Below are 22701 nucleotides of genomic sequence, written 5' to 3'. Positions count from 1 at the left end.
AGTGGGGGGGAAAATGAGGGGACAATGGGGGGACAATGGGGGGACAATGGGGGGGAAATGGGGGGGACAGTGGGGGGGACAATGGGGGGGAGACGCAGGGGGCGACACCGAGGGGGACACACGGGTGGGGGCACACGAGGACACGCACGGGTACACACGTGGGGGGCACACGGGGGGCACACGGGGGGAAACACGGGGGGGACAGGGCCACGCCAGGGGGACACACGGGGTGGGGGGACACGGTGGGGACCCGGGGGGACACCCGGGACAGACTCACGGGTGTTTGGGGGTCACACGGAGGGGCGGGGGAGGGTCCCCACAGTGGGGAGGGGATGAGTCAGGACCTTCCCGCAGTGAATCAGCATTTTGGGGGGGTCCATCCCCGGGGCTGCGCCCCCCCCCCTCCAGCTCCGTCCACCTTAAGAGCCGCGGGCGGCTCCACCTTAAGGCGGGGGAGGGGGCGCGGGGGGCGGCCGCCCCCTCCCCCTCCCGCCGGTCCCGGGGCTGCAGTGGCGACAGCGGCGGTCACAGGAGCGGCGACAGCGGCAGCAGCGGAGCGTCAGCCCCGCCCGGCGCCGCCTCCCGCATCCTGCAGCCCGCAGAGCGCATCCCTGAGCAGCATCCTGCATCCCTGAGCAGCATCCTGCATCCCTGGGTACCACCCGCAGCTCTGGGTACCACCCTGCAGTGCTGAGCAGCATCCCTGAGCAGCATCCTGCATCCCTGGGTACCACCCGCAGCCCTGGGTACCACCCTGCGGTGCTGAGCAGCATCCCTGAGCAGCATCCTGCATCCCTGGGTACCACCTTGGGCAGCATCCTGCGTCTTTGAGCAGCATCCTGCATCCCTGGGTACCACCTTGGGCAGCATCCTGCGTCCCTGAGCAGCATCCTGCATCCCTGGGTACCACCTTGGGCAGCATCCTGCGTCCCTGAGCAGCATCCTGCATCCCTGGGTACCACCCGGGCAGCATCCTGCATCCCTGGGTACCACCTTGGGCAGCATCCTGCATCCCTGAGCCGCATCCTGCATCCCTGGGTACCACCCTGCAGTGCTGAGCAGCATCCCTGAGCAGCATCCTGCATCCCTGGGTACCACCTTGGGTACCACCCTGCATCCCTGAGCAGCATCCTGCACCCCTGGGTACCATCTTGGGTACCACCCTGCATCCCTGAGCAGCATCCCGCACCCTCGGGCACCGCTGGGCATCCATCCCCGGGTCCCCCCCTGCGCCCCGGTGCCACCCGAGCCTTAGGCCGTGCCACCCCCGTGCCGTGTCCGTGTCCCCCCCGTGCGGCCGCCCCCCGAGCCCGCCATGGCCGAGCCCAGCTCCGAGTGCAGCATCAAGGTGCTGTGCCGGTTCCGGCCCCTCAACCAGGCCGAGATCCTGCGGGGGGACAAGTTCCTGCCCGTCTTCCAGGGGGACGACAGCGTCGTGCTGGGGGTGAGTCAAAGCGGGGGGACCCCCGGGTGAGGGGTGGGGGGACCCCAATTTGGGGGGTGAAGTGCTGCTCTGGGTGTGGCCGCTGCCGCCGCACCCCCTCCCCCATTCCCAGTTTGCCCAGTAACGGGGTGGGGGGGGGGGGATGTTTACACTGGGCAGAAACGCCCCCCAAAACAGCCGCGGGGGGGGTGCTGATCCCCCCCCCCCCCCCCCCCCGGCCCTGCCCTTTGTTAGGGGTTCATCCGGGGGGCGTCTGAGACCCCCCAAAATATCGCCACCCCCTCCCCTACATAACGACCCCTTTGCCCGGAGGGGGCGATGGTCCGGGGGGGGCAGCGGGGTGTGGGCGCGGGGGGGCTGCGGGCGTGGGGAGGGGGTCGTGGGTGGGGGGGGGGCGTGGATGGGGGTCCGTGCATCGAGGGGGGGCCGTGGATGGGGGAATTCCATGGGGGGTCCGTGGATGGGGGTCCGTGGGGGGGTCCGGGGATGGGGGAATTCCATGGGGGGTCCGTGGGGGGTCCGTGGATGGGTCCGTGGGTGGGTCCGTGGGGGGTCCGTGGATGGGGGAATTCCATGGGGGGTCCGTGGATGGGGGTCCGTGGATGGGGGTCCGTGGATGGGGGTCCGTGGATGGGTCCGTGGATGGGGGAATTCCATGGGGGGTCCGTGGATGGGGTCCGTGGATGGGGGTCCGTGGGTGGGTCCGTGGATGGGGGAATTCCATGGGGGGTCCGTGGATGGGGTCCGTGGATGGGGTCGGTGGATGGGGGAATTCCATGGGGGGTCCCGTGGATGGGGTCCGTGGATGTGGGGGGGGAATTCAATGGGGGTCCGTGGATGGGGGCCCGTGGATGGGGGAATTCCACGGGGGGGGGTCCGTGGGTGGGTCCGTGGATGGGGGTCCGTGGATTGGGGGTGCGTGGTTGGGGGGTCCGTGGATGGGGGAATTCCATGGGGGGTCCGTTTATGGGGGTCCGTGGATGGGGGTCCGTGGATGGGGGTCCGTGGGTGGGTCCGTGGATGGGGTCCGTGGATGGGGTCCCCGTGGATGGGATCCGTGGATGGGGGAGTTCCATGGGGGGTCCGTGGGGGGTCCGTGGATGGGTCCGTGGATGGGGTCCCGGCCCGGCTGTCGCGGTGCGGCTCTGCCGGCGCAGTGCGGGGGAAGGAGTTGCGGGGGTGGCGTTGCGGGTGGGGGGCGGTGGGGTGGGGTGGGGGGAGTGGGGGCGGCTGCACTGGCTGTCCCCGTGTCCCCATGGCCGTGGGACCCCGCGTCCGTGTGTCCCCGTGTCCGTGTGTCCGTGTGTCCGTAGGGTCTCTGAGGGTTGTGGGGTCTGTGGGGGTCTGTGGGGGTCTGTGGGGTGTGTGGGGTGTGTGGGGTGTGTGGGGTCTGTGGGGTGTGTGGGGTGTGTGGGGTCTGTCACCCCCCTCGTGTCCCTCTGTCACCGACCCCCCATGTCCCTCTGTCCCTGTGTCCCCCCCCACCGTGTCCCTGTGTCACTGAACCCCACGTGTCCCTGTGTCACCCCACGCGTATCCCTCTGTCACTGAACCCCACGCGTGTCCCTCTGTCCCCCCCCCCGTGTCCCTCTGTCCCTCTGTCACCCCCCCGTGTCCCTGTGTCACTGAACCCCACGCGTGTCCCTCTGTCCCTGTGTCACCCCAAGCGTGTCCCTCTGTCCCCCCCCCCCCGTGTCCCTGTGTCCCTGAACCCCACGCGTGTCCCTCTGTCCCTCTGTCACTCCCCCGTGTCCCCGTGTCCCTGCGTCACCCCCGTGTCCCTCTGTCCCTCTGTCCCTGAACCCCACGCGTGTCCCTCTGTCCCTCTGTCCCTATGTCACCCCACGCGTGTCCCTCTGTCCCTGTGTCACTGAACCCCACGCGTGTCCCTGTGTCCCCAGGGCAAGCCGTACGTGTTTGACCGCGTGTTCCCCCCGAACACCACGCAGGAGCAGGTGTACCACGCGTGTGCCATGCAGATCGTCAAGGGTGAGGGGCGGGACACCCGGGACAGCCCGGGACAGCCCGGGACAACCTGGGGACAGTCTGGGGACAGGCTGGGGACAGGCTGGGGACAGGCTGGGGACAGGCTGGGGACAGCCCCGGATAACCTGGGGACACCCGGGACAGTCTGGGGACAGCCTGGGATAACATGGGGACAGTCTGGGACAGCACGGGACAGACTGGGGCAACCCGGGATAACATGGGACAGGCTGGGGACAGCCCGGGATAACATGGGGACACCCGGGACAGACTGGGGACAGCTCGGGATAACATGGGGACAGCCCGGGATAACATGGGGACAGTCTGGGACAGACTGGGGACATCCTGGGGACAGCCCGGGATAACCTGGGACAGACTGGGGACAGACTGGGGACAGACTGGGGACAGATTGGGGACAGCCCGGGACAGACTGGGGACACCCGGGACAGCCCGGGATAACATGGGGACATCCTGGGGACATCCTGGGGACAGACTGGGGACAGACTGGGACAGACTGGGACAGACTGGGGACAGCCAGGACAGACCGGGACAGACTGGGGACAGACTGGGATAATATGGGGACAGTGTTTGGAGGTCCCGGGGGGGTGTTTGGAGGTCCCGGGGGTGTTTTTGGGGGTCCCGGGGCTGTTTTTGGGGGTCCCGGGGGCTGTTTGGGGGTCCCGGGGGCTGTTTGGGGGTCCCGGGGGCTGTTTTTGGGGGTCCCGGGGCTGTTTTTGGGGGTCCCGGGGTTGTTTTTGGGGGTCCCGGGGGCTGTTTGGGGGTCCCGGGGGGGGTTTGGGGGGGTTTTTGGGGGTCCCGAGGTGCCAACCCCCCCTGCCCCCCCAGATGTCCTGGCCGGGTACAACGGGACCATCTTCGCCTACGGACAAACCTCATCGGGCAAAACCCACACCATGGAGGTGGGGGCACCGGGGGCACCGGGGGGCACCGGGGGGGTACCGGGGGCACCGGGGAGGCACTGGGGGGGCACTGGGGGTACCAGGGCACCGGGGGATCTTAGGGGTACTGGGGGCACCGGGGGGGTACCGGGGGGCACTGGGGGTACCAGGGGGGCACCGGGGGAGCACTGGGGGGGTCTGAGGGGTACTGGGGGGTCCGAGGGGCACTGGGGGCACCGGGGGGCACTGGGGGTATCGGAGGGGCACCGGGGGGCACTGGGGGTCCGGGGGGGGTACTGGGGGGGGCATTGTGCGGTCTGAGGGGTACCGGGGGGCTCCGGGGACACTGGGGGGGCACCGGGGGTACCGGGGGGGCACTGGGGGGTACCGAGGGCACCGGGGCACCGGGGGGAATCAGAGGGTCCGGGGGGACCGGGGGTATCGGGGGCCCGGGGGGGGCACCGGGGGGGCATTGTGGGAGTCCGAGGGGCACCGGGGGCACCGGGCGGGGCATTGGGGGGCACCGGGGGCACTGGGGGCACTGGGGGCACTGGGGGGGCACCGAAGGGCACCGGGGGGCACCGGGGGGGCACCGGGGGGGCACCGGGGGCACCGGGGGCACCGGGGGCACTGGGGGAGTACCGGGGGGGCACTGGGGAGCACCGGGGGAGCATTGGGGGGGTCCGGGGGCACCGGGGGGGCACTGGGGGGCACTGGGGGGCACTGGGGGTCTGAAGGGGCACCGGGGGTACCGGGGGCACTGGGAGCACCGGGGGATCTGAGGGGTACCAGGGGGAGCACCGAGGGCACTGGGGGCACAGGGCACCGGGGGTACCGGGTGGGTACTGGGGGGCACTGGGGGGTCTGAGGGGGCACTGGGGATACCGGGGGGCATTGGGGGGGTCTGAGGGGTACCGGGGGTCCCCTGGCATCCCCCCCCGCAGGGGAAGCTGCACGACCCGCAGCAGATGGGCATCATCCCCCGCATCGCCCGAGACATCTTCAACCACATCTACGCCATGGACGAGAACCTGGAGTTCCACATCAAGGTGCACTGGGGGCACTGGGGGCACTGGGAGGGACTGGGAGGGACTGGGATGGGCACTGGGGGGCACTGGGAGCACTGGGAGGGACTGGGAGGGACTGGGAGCACTGGGATGGGCACTGGGAGCACTGGGATGGGCACTGGGATGGGCACTGGGAGCACTGGGATGGGCACTGGGATGGGCACTGGGATGGGCACTGGGGGCACTGGGATGGGCACTGGGATGGGCACTGGGGGCACTGGGAGGGACTGGGAGGGACTGGGAGCACTGGGATGGGCACTGGGATGGACACTGGGATGGGCACTGGGAGCACTGGGAGCACTGGGATGGGCACTGGGAGCAATGGGATGGGCACTGGGGGCACTGGGAGCACTGGGATGGGCACTGGGATGGGCACTGGGAGCACTGGGATGGGCACTGAGATGGGCACTGGGGGCACTGGGAGCACTGGGAGCACTGGGAGCACTGGGAGATGCTGGGATGGGCACTGGGAGCACTGGGATGGGCACTGGGATGGGCACTGGGGGCACTGGGAGGTTACTGGGAGCACTGGGAGGTTACTGGGAGCACTGGGAGGTTACTGGGAGCACTGGGAGGTGCCCCACCCCCACCCCGACCCCCCCATCCCATCCCCCCCCTCAGGTCTCCTACTTCGAAATTTACCTGGACAAGATCCGGGACCTGCTGGACAGTGAGTGGGGAAACTGGGAATACTGGGAGGTTACTGGGAGGGCACTGGGGGTTACTGGGAGGTTACTGGGAGGTTACTGGGGGGTTACTGGGAGCACTGGTAGGCACTGGGGGGCACTGGGAGGTTACTGGGGGGCACTGGGAGCACTGGGAGGTTACTGGGAGCACTGGGAGGTTACTGGGAGGCTCTGGGTGGTTACTGGGAAGTTACTGGGAGGTTACTGGGAGCACTGGGAGGTTACTGGGAGGTTACTGGGAGCACTGTTCGGTTACTGGGATGTTACTGGTCGGTTACTGGGAGCACTGGTCGGTTACTGGGAGCACTGGGGGGTTACTGGGAGGTTACTGGGAGGTTACTGGGAGCACTGGTCGGTTACTGGGAGCACTGGGGGGTTACTGGGAGCACTGGTCGGTAACTGGGAGCCCCTCCCCCCCTCCCCACAGTGACCAAGACCAACCTGTCTGTGCACGAGGACAAGAACCGGGTCCCCTATGTCAAGGTGGGGGTCCCGGGGGGGGTCCCGGAGGGTCCCGGTGGTGTCCCGGTGGGTCCCGGGGGGGTCCCGGGTGGTCCTGGGAGGGTCCCGGTGGGTCCCGGGGGTGCCCCGGGGGTGTCCCGGGGGGTACCCGGTGGGTCCCGGGGTGTCCCGGGGTGTCCTGGTGGGGTCCCGGTGGGTCCTGGGGGTGTCCCGGGGTGTCCCGGTGGATCCCGGGGGGGTCCCGGGGGTGTCCCGAGGGGTCTCAGGGGGTCTCGGTGGGTCCCGAGGGTGTCCCGGTGGGTCCCGGTGGGTCCCGGGTGGGTCCCGGTGGGTCCCGGAGGGTCCCAGTGGGTCCCGGGGGTGTCCTGGGGGGTCCCGGTGGGTCCCGGAGGATCCCGGTGGATCCCGGTGGGTGTCCCGGAGGGTCCCGGGGTGTCCCGGGAGGGTCCCGGTGGGTCCCGGTGGGTCCCGGCGGGTCTCGGTGGGGTCCCGGGGAGATCCCGGGGGGTCCCGGTGGGTCCCGGTGGGTCCCGGTGGGTCCCGGGGAATCCCGGTGGGTCCCGGGGGGGTCCCGGGGGAGGTCCCGGTGGGTCCCGGTGGGTTCCGGTGGGTCTCGAGGGGTCCCGGGGGGGTTCCGGGGTGGTCCCCGTGGGTCTCGGGGGGGTCCTGGGTGGTCCCGGGGGTGTTTTGGGTGGTCCTGAGGGGTCCCGGTGGGTCCCGGGAGGGTCTCGGTGGGTCCCGGTGGGTCCCGGGGGGGTCCCGGGGGGGTCCCGGGGGGGGGTCTCGGGGAAGGGTCTGTGCCCCCCCAGCCCCCCATGGCCGCTCCCCCCAGGGCTGCACCGAGCGCTTCGTGTCCAGCCCCGAGGAGATCCTCGATGTCATCGACGAGGGGAAATCCAACCGGCACGTGGCGGTCACCAGTGAGCGACACCGGACACGGGGGGACACCGGGACACGGGGGGCGTGGGGGGACACGGGGACATGGGGGATGTGGGGGACATGGGGGGCGTGGGGGGCGTGGGGGGCGTGGGGGGCGTGGGGGGCATGGGGAGATATGGGGGGCATGGGGACATGGGGATATGGGGACATGGGGACATGGGGACATGGGGATATGGGGACATGGGGACATGGGGATATGGGGGGCACGGGGAGATATGGGGGGACATGGGGAGATATGGGGGACATGGGGGACACGGGGACATGGGGGGAATGGAAGCCATGGGGACATGGGGGGACATGGGGAGATATGGGGGGACATGGGGGATGTGGGGAGATATGGGGGGCATAGGGGATATGGGAGGACACGGGAAGATGTGGGGGGCATGGGGGGACATGGGGGGGCATGGGGGACATGGGGGGGACATGGGGGACACGGGGCCATGGGGGGACAAGGGGGACACGGGTGGACATGGAGGGACATGGGGACATGGCGGACATTGGGGACATTTGGGATATGGGGTGCATGTGGGGCTCGGGGTCCATGGGGGGATATGGGGGACACGGAGTGACACGGGGTGACACAGCGTGACACAGGGTGACACGGGGGGACACGGGGGGACACGGGTGACACGGAGGACACGGGGGACACTGGTGACACGGGATGACACAGGTGACACAGGTGACACGAGTGACACGGGGGGACGTGGGGTGACATTGGGGGCACGGGGGGACACGGGGTGACACAGGGTGACACGGGGTGACACGGGAGGACACGGGATGACACAGGTGACACGGGCACTGCTTTCCGAGGCTCCCCGTGCTGCCCGCGGGCTGTGGGGGCCGTGGGACCCCCGCGGGAGTTCCGGGGGTCCCAAGGGTGCTGTCGGTCCCTCTGGGGGTCCCGATCCCTTTTTTTGGGGTGCGGGTCCCCAACGCTGCCCTGCCCGCGGACTCTGGGGGCCGTGGGACCCCCGCGGGAGTTCCGGGGCTCCCAAGGGTGCCGGGGGGGGCCCCGATCCCGTTTTTTGGGGTGCGGGTCCCCAATGCCGCCCTGCCCGCGGGCTCTGGGGGCTGTGGGACCCCCGCAGGAGTTTTGGGGCTCCCAAGGGTGCCGGGCACGGCCGGGGGGTCCCGATCCCTTTTTTTGGGGTGCGGGTCCCCAACGCTGCCGTGCCCGCGGACTCTGGGGGCTGTGGGACCCCCCGCGGGAGTTCCGGGGCACCCAAGGGTGCTGTGGGTCCCGCTGGGGGTCCCCGATCCCGTTTTTGGGGTGCGGGTCCCCAATGCCGCCCTGCCCGCAGACATGAACGAGCACAGCTCCCGCAGCCACAGCATCTTCCTGATCCACATCAAGCAGGAGAACGTGGAGACCGAGCAGAAACTCTGCGGGAAACTCTACCTGGTGGACCTGGCGGGCAGCGAGAAGGTGCGTGCGGGCACCCCGGGGTGCGGGGTGGGTGGGGCACCCTGAGGTGTGGGCACCCTGAGGTGGAGGCACCCGGAGATGGGGCTGGGGAGAACCCGAGGTGGAGGCACCCCGAGGTGCGGGAGCCTCGGGGTGTGGGGTGGGTGGGGGGACTCCGAGGTGGGGCTGGGTACCCCCGAGGTGTGGGGTGGGGACCCCGAGGTGGGGGTGGGGGCACCCCGAGGTGGGGAGACCCCGAGGTGAGGGTTAGGGGGACCCCGAGGTGTGGGGTGGGTGGGGGGAAACAGACGTGGGGCTGGGGGCACCCCGAGGTGTGGGTGGGAAAACCCCGAGGTGGGGCTGGGGGGACCTCGAGGTGTGGGGTGGGTGGGGGGACCCCCAGGTGGCGGGTGGGGAGACCCCCGAGGTTACTGGGTGGCACTGGGTGGCACTGGGAGCACTGGGGAGCACTGGGAGGCACTGGGAGGGCACTGGGTGGCACTGGGGAGCACTGGGGGACACTGGGGGGACACTACGGGGTGTGTCCCCCTGGAGGGGGGGACCTGGGGACATTCATGAGATTTTGGGGGGCACTGGGGGATGGGGGCTTTGGGGGGCTATTGGAGTTTTGGGGGGCTGGGGTGGTCTGTGGGGTTTTGGGGGGACTTTGGCTCTGGGGGACACGGGGACACTGAGGGGCTTGGAGGGTCAGGGGGTTTTTGGGGCGGTTGGGGCCATTTTTGGGGCCATTTTTGGGGTTTGGGGCCATTTTTGGGGCCATTTTTGGGGTTTGGGGCCATTTTTGGGGCCCTTGGGGCCATTTTTGGGGCCATTTCTGGGGCCATTTTTGGGGCCCTTGGGGCCATTTTTGGGGCCATTTCTGGGGTTTGGGGCCATTTTTGGGGTTTGGGGCCGTGCGGTTTCAGAACTGTCCTGCTGGGGTGGGGGTTTCTGGGGGGCTCCTGCCTGGTGGCACCTTTGGGTTGGGGTCTGGGGCACCCCCCTGGGGTCGGGGGGCACTCGGGGGTCCCTGAGCCGTGTCCCCCTCCCCAGGTGAGCAAGACGGGGGCGGAGGGAGCGGTGCTGGACGAGGCCAAAAACATCAACAAGTCCCTTTCGGCGCTGGGCAACGTCATCTCGGCGCTGGCCGAGGGCACGGTGCGACCCCCGCGACCCCCGTGGGTCCCCCTGGGGGGTCCTGGGCTGGGGGACACCCCCTGAGCCCCCGTGTGTCCCCCTGAGCCCCCTGCCCCCCGTGTGTCCCCCCGAGCCCCCTGCCCCACCGGTGTCCCCTCCAGGGTCCTGCCAGGGGGACAGCCCCGATCCCCGCGTGTCCCCGACCCGAGCCCACCCGTGTGTCCCCCCGAGCCCCCCATATGTGTCCCCAACCCGAGCCCCCTGCCCCCCGTGTCCCACTCCCCCTCTCCCCGTGTCCCGCCCCCGCGTGTCCCCCCGTGTCCCACTCCCCCACTCCCCCCGTGTCACCCTCTCCCCCCGTGTCCCTCTCCCCCGTGTGTCCCCCCGAGCCCCCCGTGTGTCCCCAACCTGAGCCCCCTGCCCCCCGTGTCCCTCTCCCCCACTCTCCCCGTGTCCCGCCCCCGCGTGTCCCCCCGTGTCCCACTCCCCCTGTCCCCCCGTGTCCCACCCCCCGTGTCCCTCTCCCCCGTGTCCCGCCCCCGCGTGTCCCCCCGTGTCCCACTCCCCCTGAGCCCCCCCTGCCCTCCCGAGCCCCCTGAGCCCCCCGTGTCCCCCTGTCCCCGTGTCCCACTCCCCCTCTCCCCCCGTGTCCCACCCCGCGTGTTCCCCATCCCGCGGGGGTCCCGTGGGTCCCGCTCCCCCTCTCCCCCCGTGTCCCCCCGAGCCCCCTGTCCCCCTGTGTCCCTCTCCCCCTCTCCCCCCGTGTCCCTCTCCCCGCGTGTCCCTCTCCCCCGTGTCCCACCCCGCGTGTCCCGCCGTCCCGCGGGGGTCCCGGGGGTCCCACTCCTCCACTCCCCCCGTGTCCCTCTCCCCCTCTCCCCCCCGTGTCCCTCTCCCCCGTGTCCCGGTCCCGCGTGGGTCCGTGGGTGCCGCTCTGACCCTCCCCCCGTGTCTCTCTCCCCGTGTCCCACCCCGCGTGTCCCGGTCCCGCGTGGGTCCGTGGGCCCCTCTCTGACCCCCTCCCCCCGCAGAAGGCGTACGTGCCCTATCGCGACAGCAAAATGACGCGGATCCTGCAGGACTCGCTGGGCGGCAACTGCCGCACCACCATGTTCATCTGCTGCTCCCCGTCCAGCTACAACGACGCCGAGACCAAATCCACGCTCATGTTCGGCCAGAGGTGCTCCCACGGCCCCACGCGTGTCCCCGCGCCCCCCGGGACTCGCTGCCCCCCGCGCCCCCCGAGCCCGCCCGGGACTCGCTGCCCCCCACGCGTGTCCCCGAGACCCCCCAACCGCCCCCACGGAGCCCCAGCAGTGCCTGGTGCACCCCAGCTTCACGCGTGGGGTCCCCACTGCACCCCAACTGCGCCCAAGTGTCCCCACCGCACCCAGTGCACCCCAAGTGTCCCCACTGCACCCCGACGTCACCCGGTGCACCCCAAGTGTCCCCACTGCACCCCACTGCACCCCAAGTGTCCCCAGTGCACCCCAAACTCCCCTGGTGCGTCCCAAATGCACTCAGTGCACCCCAAGTGTCCCCCCTGCACCCCAAGTCCCCCCAGTGCACCCCAAGTCCCCCCTGCACCCCCGGGCGCTGCGCGGGGGTCCCAGAGGTGGGAGGGCAGCGGAGGGCAGGTGACCCTGGAATGGCCCTGGAGTGGCCCGGGAGTGACCCGGGAGTGGCCCGGGGGTGACCCGGGAGTGACCCGGGAGTGGCCCGGGGGTGACCCTGGAGTGGCCCCGGTGAGGGGGCGCAGGGGTGCCAGTTTTGGGGTGCCCCCAGGGCCAAGACCATCAAGAACACGGCCTCGGTGAACCTGGAGCTGACGGCCGAGCAGTGGAAGAAGAAGTTCGAGAAGGAGAAGGAGAAGAACAAAGCGCTGAGGGAGACGCTGGCGCGGCTGGAGGCGGAGCTGAGCCGCTGGCGGAGCGGTGAGGGGCACCCCGAAATCCGGGGGGCACCCCGAGATCCGGGAGGGGCACCCCGAGATCCGGGAGGGGCACCCCAGTACCGGGAGGGGCACCCCAAAATCCGGGGGGGCACCCCGAGATCCGGGAGGGGCACCCCGAGATCCGGGGGGGGACCCCGAGATCCGGGAGGGGCACCCCGAGATCCGGGAGGGGCACCCCGAGATCCGGGAGGGACACCCCGAGATCCGGGGGGCACCCCGGGACACCCCAACATCCCCCCAGACCTGTGGGGACACTGAGGCACAGTGGGTGCCCGGGAGGGGCACCCCAAAATCCGGGGGGCACCCCGAAACACCCCAACATCCCCCCAGCCCTGTGGGGACACTGAGGCATGGTGTGTGCCCGTGAGGGGCACCCCAAAATCCGGGGGGGACCCCAACAGCAGGGAGGGGACCCCGAGATCCGGGAGGGGAACCCAGTGCACCCCAACATCCCCCCCAGCCCCGTGGGGACACTGAGGCACAGTGTGTGCCCGGGAGGGGCACCCCGATACCGTAAGGGGCACCCCAAAATCCGGAGGGCACCCCAACATCCCCCCCAGCCCCGTGGGGACACTGAGGCACAGTGTGACCCCAGGAGGGGCACCCCAAAATCCGGGAGGGACCCCAACAGCCGCGTCTTTCCCCGGGGGAGGCTGAGCTGCCGGGGGACCCCCAAAACCGGGGGGCACCCCCAAATCCGGGGGCGCTGAGGCCGTGTCCCCCCCAGGCGAGGCCGTGCCCGAGACGGAGCAGCTGAGCGAGGCCGAGGCGGGGACGGGCCCGGGCGGGGACCGGGGGGGGGTCCCCGAGGAGCCCCCCGCGAACGACAACAGCTCCTCCATCGTCATCCACATCTCGGACGAGGAGCGCCACAAGTACGAGGAGGAGATCCGCAAACTCTACAAACAGCTGGATGACAAGGTGGGACCCCCGGGCGGGTGGGGACCCCCGGGCGGGTGGGACCCCCGGGTGGGTGGGGACCCTCAGCCGGGTGGGGACCCCCGGGTGGGTGGGGACCCCCGGGTGGGTGGGGACCCCCGGCCAGGTGGGGACCCTCAGCCGGGTGGGGACCCCCGGGTGGGTGGGGACCCCCGGGTGGGTGGGGACCCCCGGATGGGTGGGGACCCCCAGACAGGTGGGGACCCCCGGGCGGGTGGGGACCCCCGGGTGGGTGGGGACCCCCGGGTGGGTGGGGACCCCCAGACAGGTGGGGACCCCCGGGTGGGTGGGGACCCCCGGGTGGGTGGGACCCCCGGGTGGGTGGGGACCCTCAGCCAGGTGGGGACCCTCAGCCAGGTGGGGACCCCCAGACAGGTGGGGACCCCCGGACAGGTGGGGACCCCTGGATGGGTGGGGACCCCCGGGTGGGTGGGGACCCCCGGATGGGTGGGGACCCCTGGTCAGGTGGGGACCCACAGCCAGGTGGGGACCTTCAGCTGGGTGGGGACCCCCGGGTGGGTGAGGACCCTCAGCCAGGTGGGGACCCCCGGGTGGGTGGGGACCCTCAGCCGGGTGGGGACCCCCGGGTGGGTGGGGACCCCCGGATGGGTGGGGACCCCCAGGTGGGTGGGGACCCTCAGCCGAGTGGGGACCCCCGGGTGGGTGGGGACCCCGGTGGGGTGGGGACCCTGGAAGGGTGGGGACCCCCGGGCGGGTGGGGACCCTCAGCCAGGTGGGGACCCCCAGATAGGTGGGGACCCTCAGCTGGGTGGGGACCCCCGGGTGGGTGGGGACCCCCGGATGGGTGGGGACCCCCGGGTGGGTGGGGACCCCCGAGCGGGTGGGGACCCCTGGGTGGGTGGGGATCCCCGGATGGGTGGGGACCCCCGGGTGGGTGGGGACCCTCAGCCAGGTGGGGACCCCCGGGTGGGTGGGGACCCCTGGGTGAGTGGGGACCCTCATCCAGGTGGGGACCCCCGGGTGGGTGGGGACCCTCAGCCAGGTGGGGACCCCCGGATGGGTGGGGACCCCCGGGTGGGTGGGGACCCTCATCCAGGTGGGGACCCCCGGGTGAGTGGGGACCCTCATCCAGGTGGGGACCCCCGGGTGGGTGGGGACCCTCAGCTGGGTGGGGACCCCCGGGTGGGTGGGGACCCCTGGGTGGGTGGGGACCCCCGGGTGGGTGGGGACCCCCAGACAGGTGGGGACCCCCGGGTGGGTGGGGACCCCCAAGACCCCTCTGGACCTGCCAGGGACCCCCAGCATCCCTGAGCACCCCAGGACTGGCATCTCCCAGTTCCCCCCTGACATCTCCCAGTTCCCCCAGTCCCCCCTGGCATCTCCCAGTTCCCTCTGGCATCTCCCAGTTCCCCCCTGGCATCTCCCAGTTCTCCCCTGGCATCTCCCAGTTCCCCTCTGGCATCTCCCAGTTCCCTTCTGGCATCTCCCAGTGCCCCCCTGACATCTCCCAGTGCCCCCCTGGCATCTCCCAGTGCCCCCAGTTCCCCCCTGGCATCTCCCAGTTCTCCCCTGGCATCTCCCAGTTCCCCCCGGCATCTCCCAGTTCTCCCCTGGCATCTCCTAGTTCCCATTGGCATCTCCCAGTTCCTTCTGGCATCTCCCAGTGCCCCCCTGGCATCTCCCAGTTCCCCTCTGGCATCTCCCAGTTCCCTCTGACATCTCCCAGTTCCCCTCTGGTATCTCCCAGTTCCCCCCTGGCATTTCCCAGTTCCCCCCAGTTCCCCCCTGGCATCTCCCAGTCCCTCCTGGCATCTCCCAGTTCCCCCAGTTCCCCTCTGACATCTCCCAGTTCCCCCCTGGCATCTCCCAGTTCCCCCCTGGCATCTCCCAGTTCCCCTCTGGCATCTCCCAGTTCCCTCTGGCATCTCCCAGTTCCCCCTTGGCATCTCCCAGTTCCCCTCTGGGATCTCCCAGTTCCCCCCTGGCATCTCCCAGTTCACTCTGACATCTCCCAGTTCCCCTCTGGCATCTCCCAGTTCCCTCTGGCATCTCCCAGTTCCCTCTGGCATCTCCCAGTTCCCTCTGACATCTCCCAGTTCCCCTCTGGCATCTCCCAGTTCCCTCTGGCATCTCCCAGTTCCCCCCTGGCATCTCCCAGTGCCCCCCTGACATCTCCCAGTTCCCCTCTGGCATCTCCCAGTTCCCCCCGGCATCTCCCAGTTCCCCTCTGGCATCTCCCAGTTCCCCCCTGGCATCTCCCAGTTCCCCCCTGGCATCTCCCAGTTCCCCCCTGGCATCTCCCAGTTCCCCCCTGGCATCTCCCAGTTCCTTCTCACATCTCCCAGTTCCCTCTGGCATCTCCCAGTTCCCTCTGGCATCTCCCAGTTCCCCTCTGACATCTCCCAGTTCCCCCCTGGCATCTCCCAGTTCCTTTTGACATCTCCCAGTTCCCCCCTGGCATCTCCCAGTTCCTTCTGACATCTCCCAGTGCTCCCAGTGCCCCCAGTTTCCCCCCCAGCCCCCCGGTGACCCCCCCGTGCCCCCCGTGCCCGCTGTGCCCGCAGGATGACGAGATCAACCAGCAGAGCCAGCTGATGGAGAAGCTGAAGCAGCAGATGCTGGACCAGGAGGAGGTGCTGACCCTGTCCCCACCTGTGCCACCCCCGGGTCTGACTGACCCCCCTGGGACCCCCCCCAGAACCCTGGGTGCCACCTGGACCCCTCTGGGACCCCCACCATGACCCCTGTGCCCCCACCATGACCCCTGGGACCCCCACCATGACACCTGAGATTCCCTCCATGACCCCTGGGACCGCCACTCTGCCCCCTGGGACCCCCACCATGACCCCTGGGACCCCACTATGACCCCTGGAACCCCCACTCTGACCCTTGAGATCCCCACTCTGACCCCTGGGACCCCCACTCTGATTTCTGGGACCCCACCGTGACCCCTGGAACCCCCACCATGACCCCTGGGACCCCCACTCTTACCCCTGGGACCCCACTCTAATCCCTGGGACCCCACCATGACCCCTGAGACCCCACTCTGACCGCTGGGACCCCACCATGACCCCTGGGACCCCCACTGTGACCCCTGGGACCCCCACTCTGACCCCTGGGACCCCCACCATGACCCCTGGGACCCCCACTCTAATCCCTGGGACCCCCACCATGACTCTTGGGACCCCCACCGTGACCCCTGGGACCCCCACCATGACCCCTGGGACCCCCACCATGACCCCCGTGTCCCCCACCATGACCCCTGGGACCCCCACTCTAATCCCTGGGACCCCCACTCTGATCCCTGGGACCCCCACTCTGACCCTTGGGACCTCCAGTGTGACCCCTGGGACCCCACTCTTACCCCTGGGACCCCCACCATGACCTCTGGGGCCCCCACTCTGACCCTTGGGACCCCCACCACGACCCCTGAGACCCCACCGTGACCCCTGAGACCCCACTCTGACCCTTGGGATCCCCACTCTGACCCCTGGGATGTCCACCATGACCCCTGGGACCCCCACCATGACCCCCATGTCCCCCACCGTGACCCCTGGGACCCCCACTGTGACCCCTGAGACCCCACTCTGACTGCTGGGACCCCCACTATGACCCCTGGAATCCCCACCATGACCCCTGTGCCCCCCACTGTGACCCCTGGGACCCCCACCATGACCCTTGAGCCCCCCACTGTGACCCCTGGGACCCCCACTCTGATTTCTGGGACCTCCACTCTGACCCCTGGGACCCCACGGTGACCCCTGGGACCCCACCATGACCTCTGGAACCCCCACTGTGACCCCTGGGACCCCCACCATGACCCCTGGGACCCCCACTCTAATCCCTGGGACCCCCACCATGACGTCGGTAACCCCCACCATGACCCCTGGGACCCCTCCATGACCCCTGAGACCCCCACCATGACCCCTGTGCCCCCACCATGACCCTTGGGACCCCCACCATGACCCCTGGGACCCCCACCATGACCCTTGGGACCCCCACCATGACCCTTGGGACCCCCACTTTGACCCCTGGGACCCCCACCATGACCCCTGGGACCCCCACCATGACCCCTGAGACCCCACTCTGACCCCTGTGACCCCCACTGTGACTCCTGAGACCCCACTCTGACCGCTGGGACCCCCACTCTGACCCTTGGGACCCCCACTCTGATCTTTGGGACCACCACCATGACCCCTGGGACCCCCACTCTAATCCCTGGGATCCCCACCATGATCCCTGGGATCCCCACCATGACCCCTGTGTCCCCCACCATGACCCCTGGAGCCCCCACCACAACCCTTGTGCCCACACCATGACCCCTGTGCCCCCACCATGACCCCTGTGCCCCCACCATGACCTCTGGGACCCCACCATGACCCCTGGGACCCCCACTCTGATTTCTAGGACCCCACCATGACCCTTGAGCCCCCCACCATGACCCCTGTGCCCCTACTCTGACCCGTGTGACCCCCACCATGACCCCTGGGACCTCCACCATGACCCCTGGAGCCCCCACCACAACCCTTGTGCCCACACCATGACCCCTGGGATGCCCACCATGACCCCTGGGACCCCCACCACGCCCCCCGTGCCCCCCGGTGACCCCACGGGCGGCCGGGCAGGTGCTGGCGGCGGCGCGGGGCGGGGGCGAGGCGGCGCGGCGGGAGCTGGCGGCGCTGCGGGCCGAGCACGGCGCGGCGCGGGCCGAGGTCACCGAGGTGCTGGCGGCGCTGGAGGAGCTGGCGCGGAGCTACGACCGCAAGGCCCAGGAGGCCGAGGACACCGGGCGCCACAACCGCCGCCTCGCCGACGAGCTGGCGCGCACCGAGGTACCGGGAGGGCACCGGGAGCGCCGGGACCACCACGGGGATCGGTGGGGCATGACGGGAAACCGGGGGGAACACACGGGAACAGGGGGAAACCGGGGGGAACACACGGGAACAGAGGGAAAACAACGGGAAACCAACTGGGACCCAATGGGGAAACAACGGGAAACCAAAACCAACTGGGAACCCAATAGGGAAAACAACGGGAAAACAACTGGGAACCCAATGGGGAAAACAACGGGAAACCAACCGGGAACCCAATGGGGAAACAACTGAAACCAACTGGGAACCCAATGGGGAAAACAACGGGAAACCAACCGGGAACCCAATGGGGAAAACAATGGGAAACCAACCGGGAACCCAACGGGGAAAACAACGGGAAACCAAAACCAACCGGGAACCCAATGGGGAAAACAACAGGAAACCAACTGGGAACCCAACGGGGAAAACAACGGGAAACCAAAACCAACCGGGAACCCAATGGGGAAAACAACGGGAAATCAACTGGGAACCCAATGGGGAAAACAACGGGAAAACAAGAAACCAATGGGGAAAACAACAGGAAACCAACTGGGAACCCAATGGGGAAAACAACGGGAAACTAAAACCAACGGGGAACCCAATGGGGAAAACACCGGGAAACCAACCAGGAACCAAATGGGGGAAACAACGGGAAACCAAAACCAACTGGGAACCCAATGGGGAAAACAACGGGAAACCAAAACCAACCGGGAACCCAATGGGGAAAACAACGGGAAACCAAAACTAACCGGGAATCCAATGGGGAAAACAACGGGAAAGCAAAACCAACTGGGACCCCAATGGGGAAAACAAGCGGAAAGCAAAACCAACTGGGAACCCAATGGGGAAAACAACGGGAAACCAACAGGGAACCCAATGGGAAACCCCACAGGGAAACCAAAGGGAAACCCCACAGGGAAACCAATGGGAAAACCAACGGAGAAATCAGTGGGGAAACCAATGGGAAAACAACTGGGAACACAATAGGAAACCCTACAGGGAAATCAATGGGAAAATCAGTGAGGAAACCCAACGGGGAAACCAACGAGGAAATCAATGGGGAAATCAGTATGGAAATCAGTGGGAAACCAATGGGAAACCCTACAAGGAAACCAATGGGGAAATCAATGGGAAATCAGTGGGGAAACCAGTGGGAAACCCCACAGGGAAACCAACGGGAAACTCTACAGGGAAACCAGTGGGAAACCAGCAGGAAACCCTACAGGGAAACCAATGGCAAAACCCACAGGGAAATCTATGGGGAAATCAGTGGGGAAACCAATGGGGAAACCCCACAGGGAAATCAATGGGGAAATCAGTGGGGAAATCAACGGGAAACCAACTAGGAACCGAATGGGAAACCCTATAGGAGAACCAATGGGGAAACTCAACAGGGAAACCAACGGGAAACCCCACAGGGAAACCAATGGGAAAATCAGTGAGGAAACCCAACGGGGAAACCAATGGGGAAATCAATGGGGAAATCAGTGGGGAAATCAGTGGGGAAACCAATAGGAAGCCAACTGGGAACCCCATGGGAAACCCTACAGGAGAACCAATGGGGAAACCCTATAGGGAAAACAATGGGAAACCCTATAGGGAAACCAATGGGAAAATCAGTGAGGAAACCCAACGGGGAAACCAATGGGGAAATCAGTGGGGAAATCAGTGGGGAAATCAATGGGGAAATCAGTGGGGAAACAAATAGGAAGCCAACTGGGAACCCCATGGGAAACCCGACAGGAGAACCAATGGGGAAACCCAAGAGGGAAAACAATGGGAAACCCTATAGGGAAACCAGTGGGATACCCTACAGGGAAACCAATGGGAAAATCAGTGGGGAAACCCAATGGGGGAACCAATGGGGAAATCGGGACTCACAATGGGGTCCTGCTGGGAATTCCCACAGGAATCCAGTGGGGATTTCCAACAGGATCCTACTGGGAATCCAACTGGGAGCCCTGCTGGGACCCTGCACTGGGAATTCCAATGGGGTCCTGCTGGGAACCCCACAGGAATCCCAGTGGGGTCCTGTGGGAGGTTCCATGGGGACTCAGCTGGGATCCCTGCTGAGATCCCCCCTGGACTCCAGGGTAACCCCAAACCCACTGAAAACCCGCGTGGAGCCCATTGGGACCCTCACCCTGTGACACAGCAACTCCCAAACCCCCTCCCCCAGGCCCAAACTGGGACTCCCAAACCCAAACTGGGATGCTCCCAAAACAGGAACCTCAGACTTGGGAGCCCCTTAAACCCCAAACTAGACCCCAAAGAGGGGGACTCCCCCTCCCAAAAAAAGAGATTCCCCCAAACCAGAAGAGAGGATCCCCTGTGCCTCAAACCAGAGCCCAAACTGGGGCTCCCTGCCCTTAAACTGGGGCACCCTGCCCTTGAACTGGGACGCCAGGCAGGGTGCTCCTGAGGCACCCCGTGGGTGGGATCTTGGGGTGCTGGAGGTGGTGCCACAGTGGTGGTTCCAGGGACCCTGAGGGGTGCTGGGGGTGCCAGGATGGGTGGTACTGGGTGGTACTGGGTGGTACTGGGAGGTACTGGGGAGTGCCTGGTGCAGATGCCCCTGGGCCCGCGGGATGTCCTGGGTGTCCCCTGGTGGCCCGGGGGTGCCGGGGGTGCCAGGATAGGTGGCACTGGGTGGTACTGGGTGTTACTGGGGCATGCCAGGGCGTGCTGGGAGTACCTGGTGCAGATGCCCCTGGGCCCGCAGGATGTCCTGGGTGTCCCTTGTGGCCCGGGGGTCCCGGGGGTGCCAGGATAGGTGGTACTGGGAGGTACTGGGTGGTACTGGGTGATACTGGGTGTTACTGGGGCATGCCAGGGTGTGCTGGGAGTACCTGGTGCGGATGCCCCTGGGCCCGCAGGATGTCCTGGGTGTCCCCTGGTGGCCCGGGGGTGCCAGGGGTGCCAGGATGGGTGGCACTGGGTGTTACTGGGGCATGCCAGGGCGTGCTGGGAGTACCTGGTGCAGATGCCCCTGGGCCCGCAGGATGTCCTGGGTGTCCCCTGGTGGCCCGGGGGTGCCGGGGGTGCCAGGATGGGTGGTACTGGGTGGTACTGGGTGGTACTGGGAGGTACTGGGAGGTACTGGGAGGTACTGGGCAGTGCCTGGTGCAGATGCCCCTGGGCCTGGAGGATGTCCTGGGTGTCCCCTGGTGGCCCGGGGGTGCCGGGGGTGCCAGGATAGGTGGTACTGGGTGGTACTGGGTGGTACTAGGTGGTACTGGGAGGTACTGGGTGGTACTGGGAGGTACTGGGTGGTACTGGGGAGTGCCTGGTGTGGATGCCCCTGGGCCCGCAGGATGTCCTGGGTGTCCCCTGGTGGTTGGGGGTCCCGGGGGTGCCAGGATAGGTGGTACTGGGTGGTACTGGGTGGTACTGGGAGGTACTGGGAGGTACTGGGCAGTGCCTGGTGTGGATGTCCCTGGGCCTGGAGGATGTCCTGGGTGTCCCCTGGTGGCCCGGGGGTGCCGGGGGTGCCAGGATAGGCGGCACTGGGTGTTACTGGGTGGTACTGGGGTGTGCCAGGGCGTGCTGGGAGTGCCTGGTGCGGATGCCCCTGGGCATGCAGGATGTCCTGGGTGTCCCCTGGTGGCCCGGGGGTGCCGGGGGTGCCAGGATAGGTGGCACTGGGTGGTACTGGGTGGTACTGGGTGGTACTGGGAGGTACTGGGGAGTACCTGGTGTGGGTGCCCCTGGGCCCGCAGGATGTCCTGGGTGTCCCCTGGTGGCCCGGGGGTCCCGGGGGTGCCACTGTCGGTGGTGCCAGCCCGGCCCTGTCACCCTGGCAGGCCACCACGCTGTCGCTGGAGTCGGAGCTGTCGCGGGCACGGGAGCTCGGGGGGCAGCAGCGCCGCCGTGCCGCCGAGGTGCTCAACGGGCTCCTGAGGGACCTGAGCGAGCTCAGCGCCCTGGTGGGCAGCGGGGACATCAAACTGGTGAGGGCACAGGGGCACTGGGGGCACTGGGGGCACTGGGGGGGTCTCTGCCATGAGGGATCTGCCCCTGCCGTGCCCTCCCCACGTGTGGGATGTCCCTGCCATGCCTGTGCCACGCTGTGCCCGCTCTGCCTGATGTGCCCGTGCCATGTCACACCCAGCCGTGCCGTGCCCATCCCGTGTCCCTTCCATGCCCGTTCCATGCCCATCCCATGTCCCCGTGATGCCCGTGCCACCATACCCCTGTGAGTGTCACGCCCACCCCGTGCCAGGCTGTGCTGCCTGTGCCACGCCATGCCCACGCCATGCCCATGCCATGCTCATGCCATCCCCACACCTGTGTGCCATGCCATGCCATGCCATGCTGTACCTGTGCGTGGTACACACCTGTGCCATGCCGTGCCATGCCATACCCACACTGTGCTGTTCCTGTGCCATACCCACACTGTGCCATTCCTGTGCCATGCCGTGCCATGCCATACCCACACTGTGCCATGCCATGCCATGCCGTGCCGTGCCGTGCCATGCCCACGCTGTGCCATGCCATACCCACACTGTGCCATGCCGTGCCATGCCGTGCCATACCCACGCTGTGCCATTCCTGTGCCATACCCACACCGTGCCATGCCGTGCCGTGCCATACCCACACTGTGCCATGCCGTGCCATGCTGTGCTGTGCCATACCCACACTGTGCCATTCCTGTGCCATACCCACACTGTGCCATGCCGTGCTTTGCCATACCCACACTGTGCCATGCCGTGCCATACCCACACTGTGCCATGCTGTGCCATACCCACACTGTGCCATGCCGTGCCATGCCGTGCTGTGCCATACCCACACTGTGCCATGCCGTGCCATACCCACACTGTGCCATTCCTGTGCCATGCCCACACTGTGCCATGCCGTGCCATGCTGTGCTGTACCATGCCATACCCACACCGTGCCATGCCGTGCCATACCCACACTGTGCCATGCCGTGCCGTGCTGTGCCATGCCATACCCACACTGTGCCATGCCCACACTG

The 22701-nt window shown here is 68.0% G+C and overlaps 1 protein-coding gene across 1 annotated transcript in view; it reads left to right on the top strand.

The window, feature by feature from the left end:
• Positions 1–393: 393 nt before the first annotated feature.
• KIF5A (kinesin family member 5A) overlaps positions 394–22701 on the top strand; it is a 36607-nt gene continuing 14299 nt past the window's right edge. Inside the window, exons 1-15 of the mRNA XM_072919517.1 lie at positions 394–1444; positions 3346–3433; positions 4274–4347; positions 5271–5375; positions 6015–6063; positions 6507–6562; positions 7374–7461; positions 8782–8906; positions 9939–10043; positions 11054–11202; positions 11808–11956; positions 12704–12897; positions 15441–15509; positions 17502–17708; positions 21530–21676. Coding sequence (XP_072775618.1) covers positions 1316–1444; positions 3346–3433; positions 4274–4347; positions 5271–5375; positions 6015–6063; positions 6507–6562; positions 7374–7461; positions 8782–8906; positions 9939–10043; positions 11054–11202; positions 11808–11956; positions 12704–12897; positions 15441–15509; positions 17502–17708; positions 21530–21676 — 1734 coding nt within the window. The 5' untranslated portion in view covers positions 394–1315. The remainder of the gene's footprint in view (positions 1445–3345; positions 3434–4273; positions 4348–5270; positions 5376–6014; positions 6064–6506; positions 6563–7373; positions 7462–8781; positions 8907–9938; positions 10044–11053; positions 11203–11807; positions 11957–12703; positions 12898–15440; positions 15510–17501; positions 17709–21529; positions 21677–22701) is intronic.

This window comes from Taeniopygia guttata, chromosome 29, assembly GCF_048771995.1.
Source record: "Taeniopygia guttata chromosome 29, bTaeGut7.mat, whole genome shotgun sequence".
NCBI classification, from domain to species: Eukaryota; Metazoa; Chordata; class Aves; order Passeriformes; family Estrildidae; genus Taeniopygia; species Taeniopygia guttata.
This window is presented reverse-complemented; position numbering and strand designations above follow the sequence as displayed.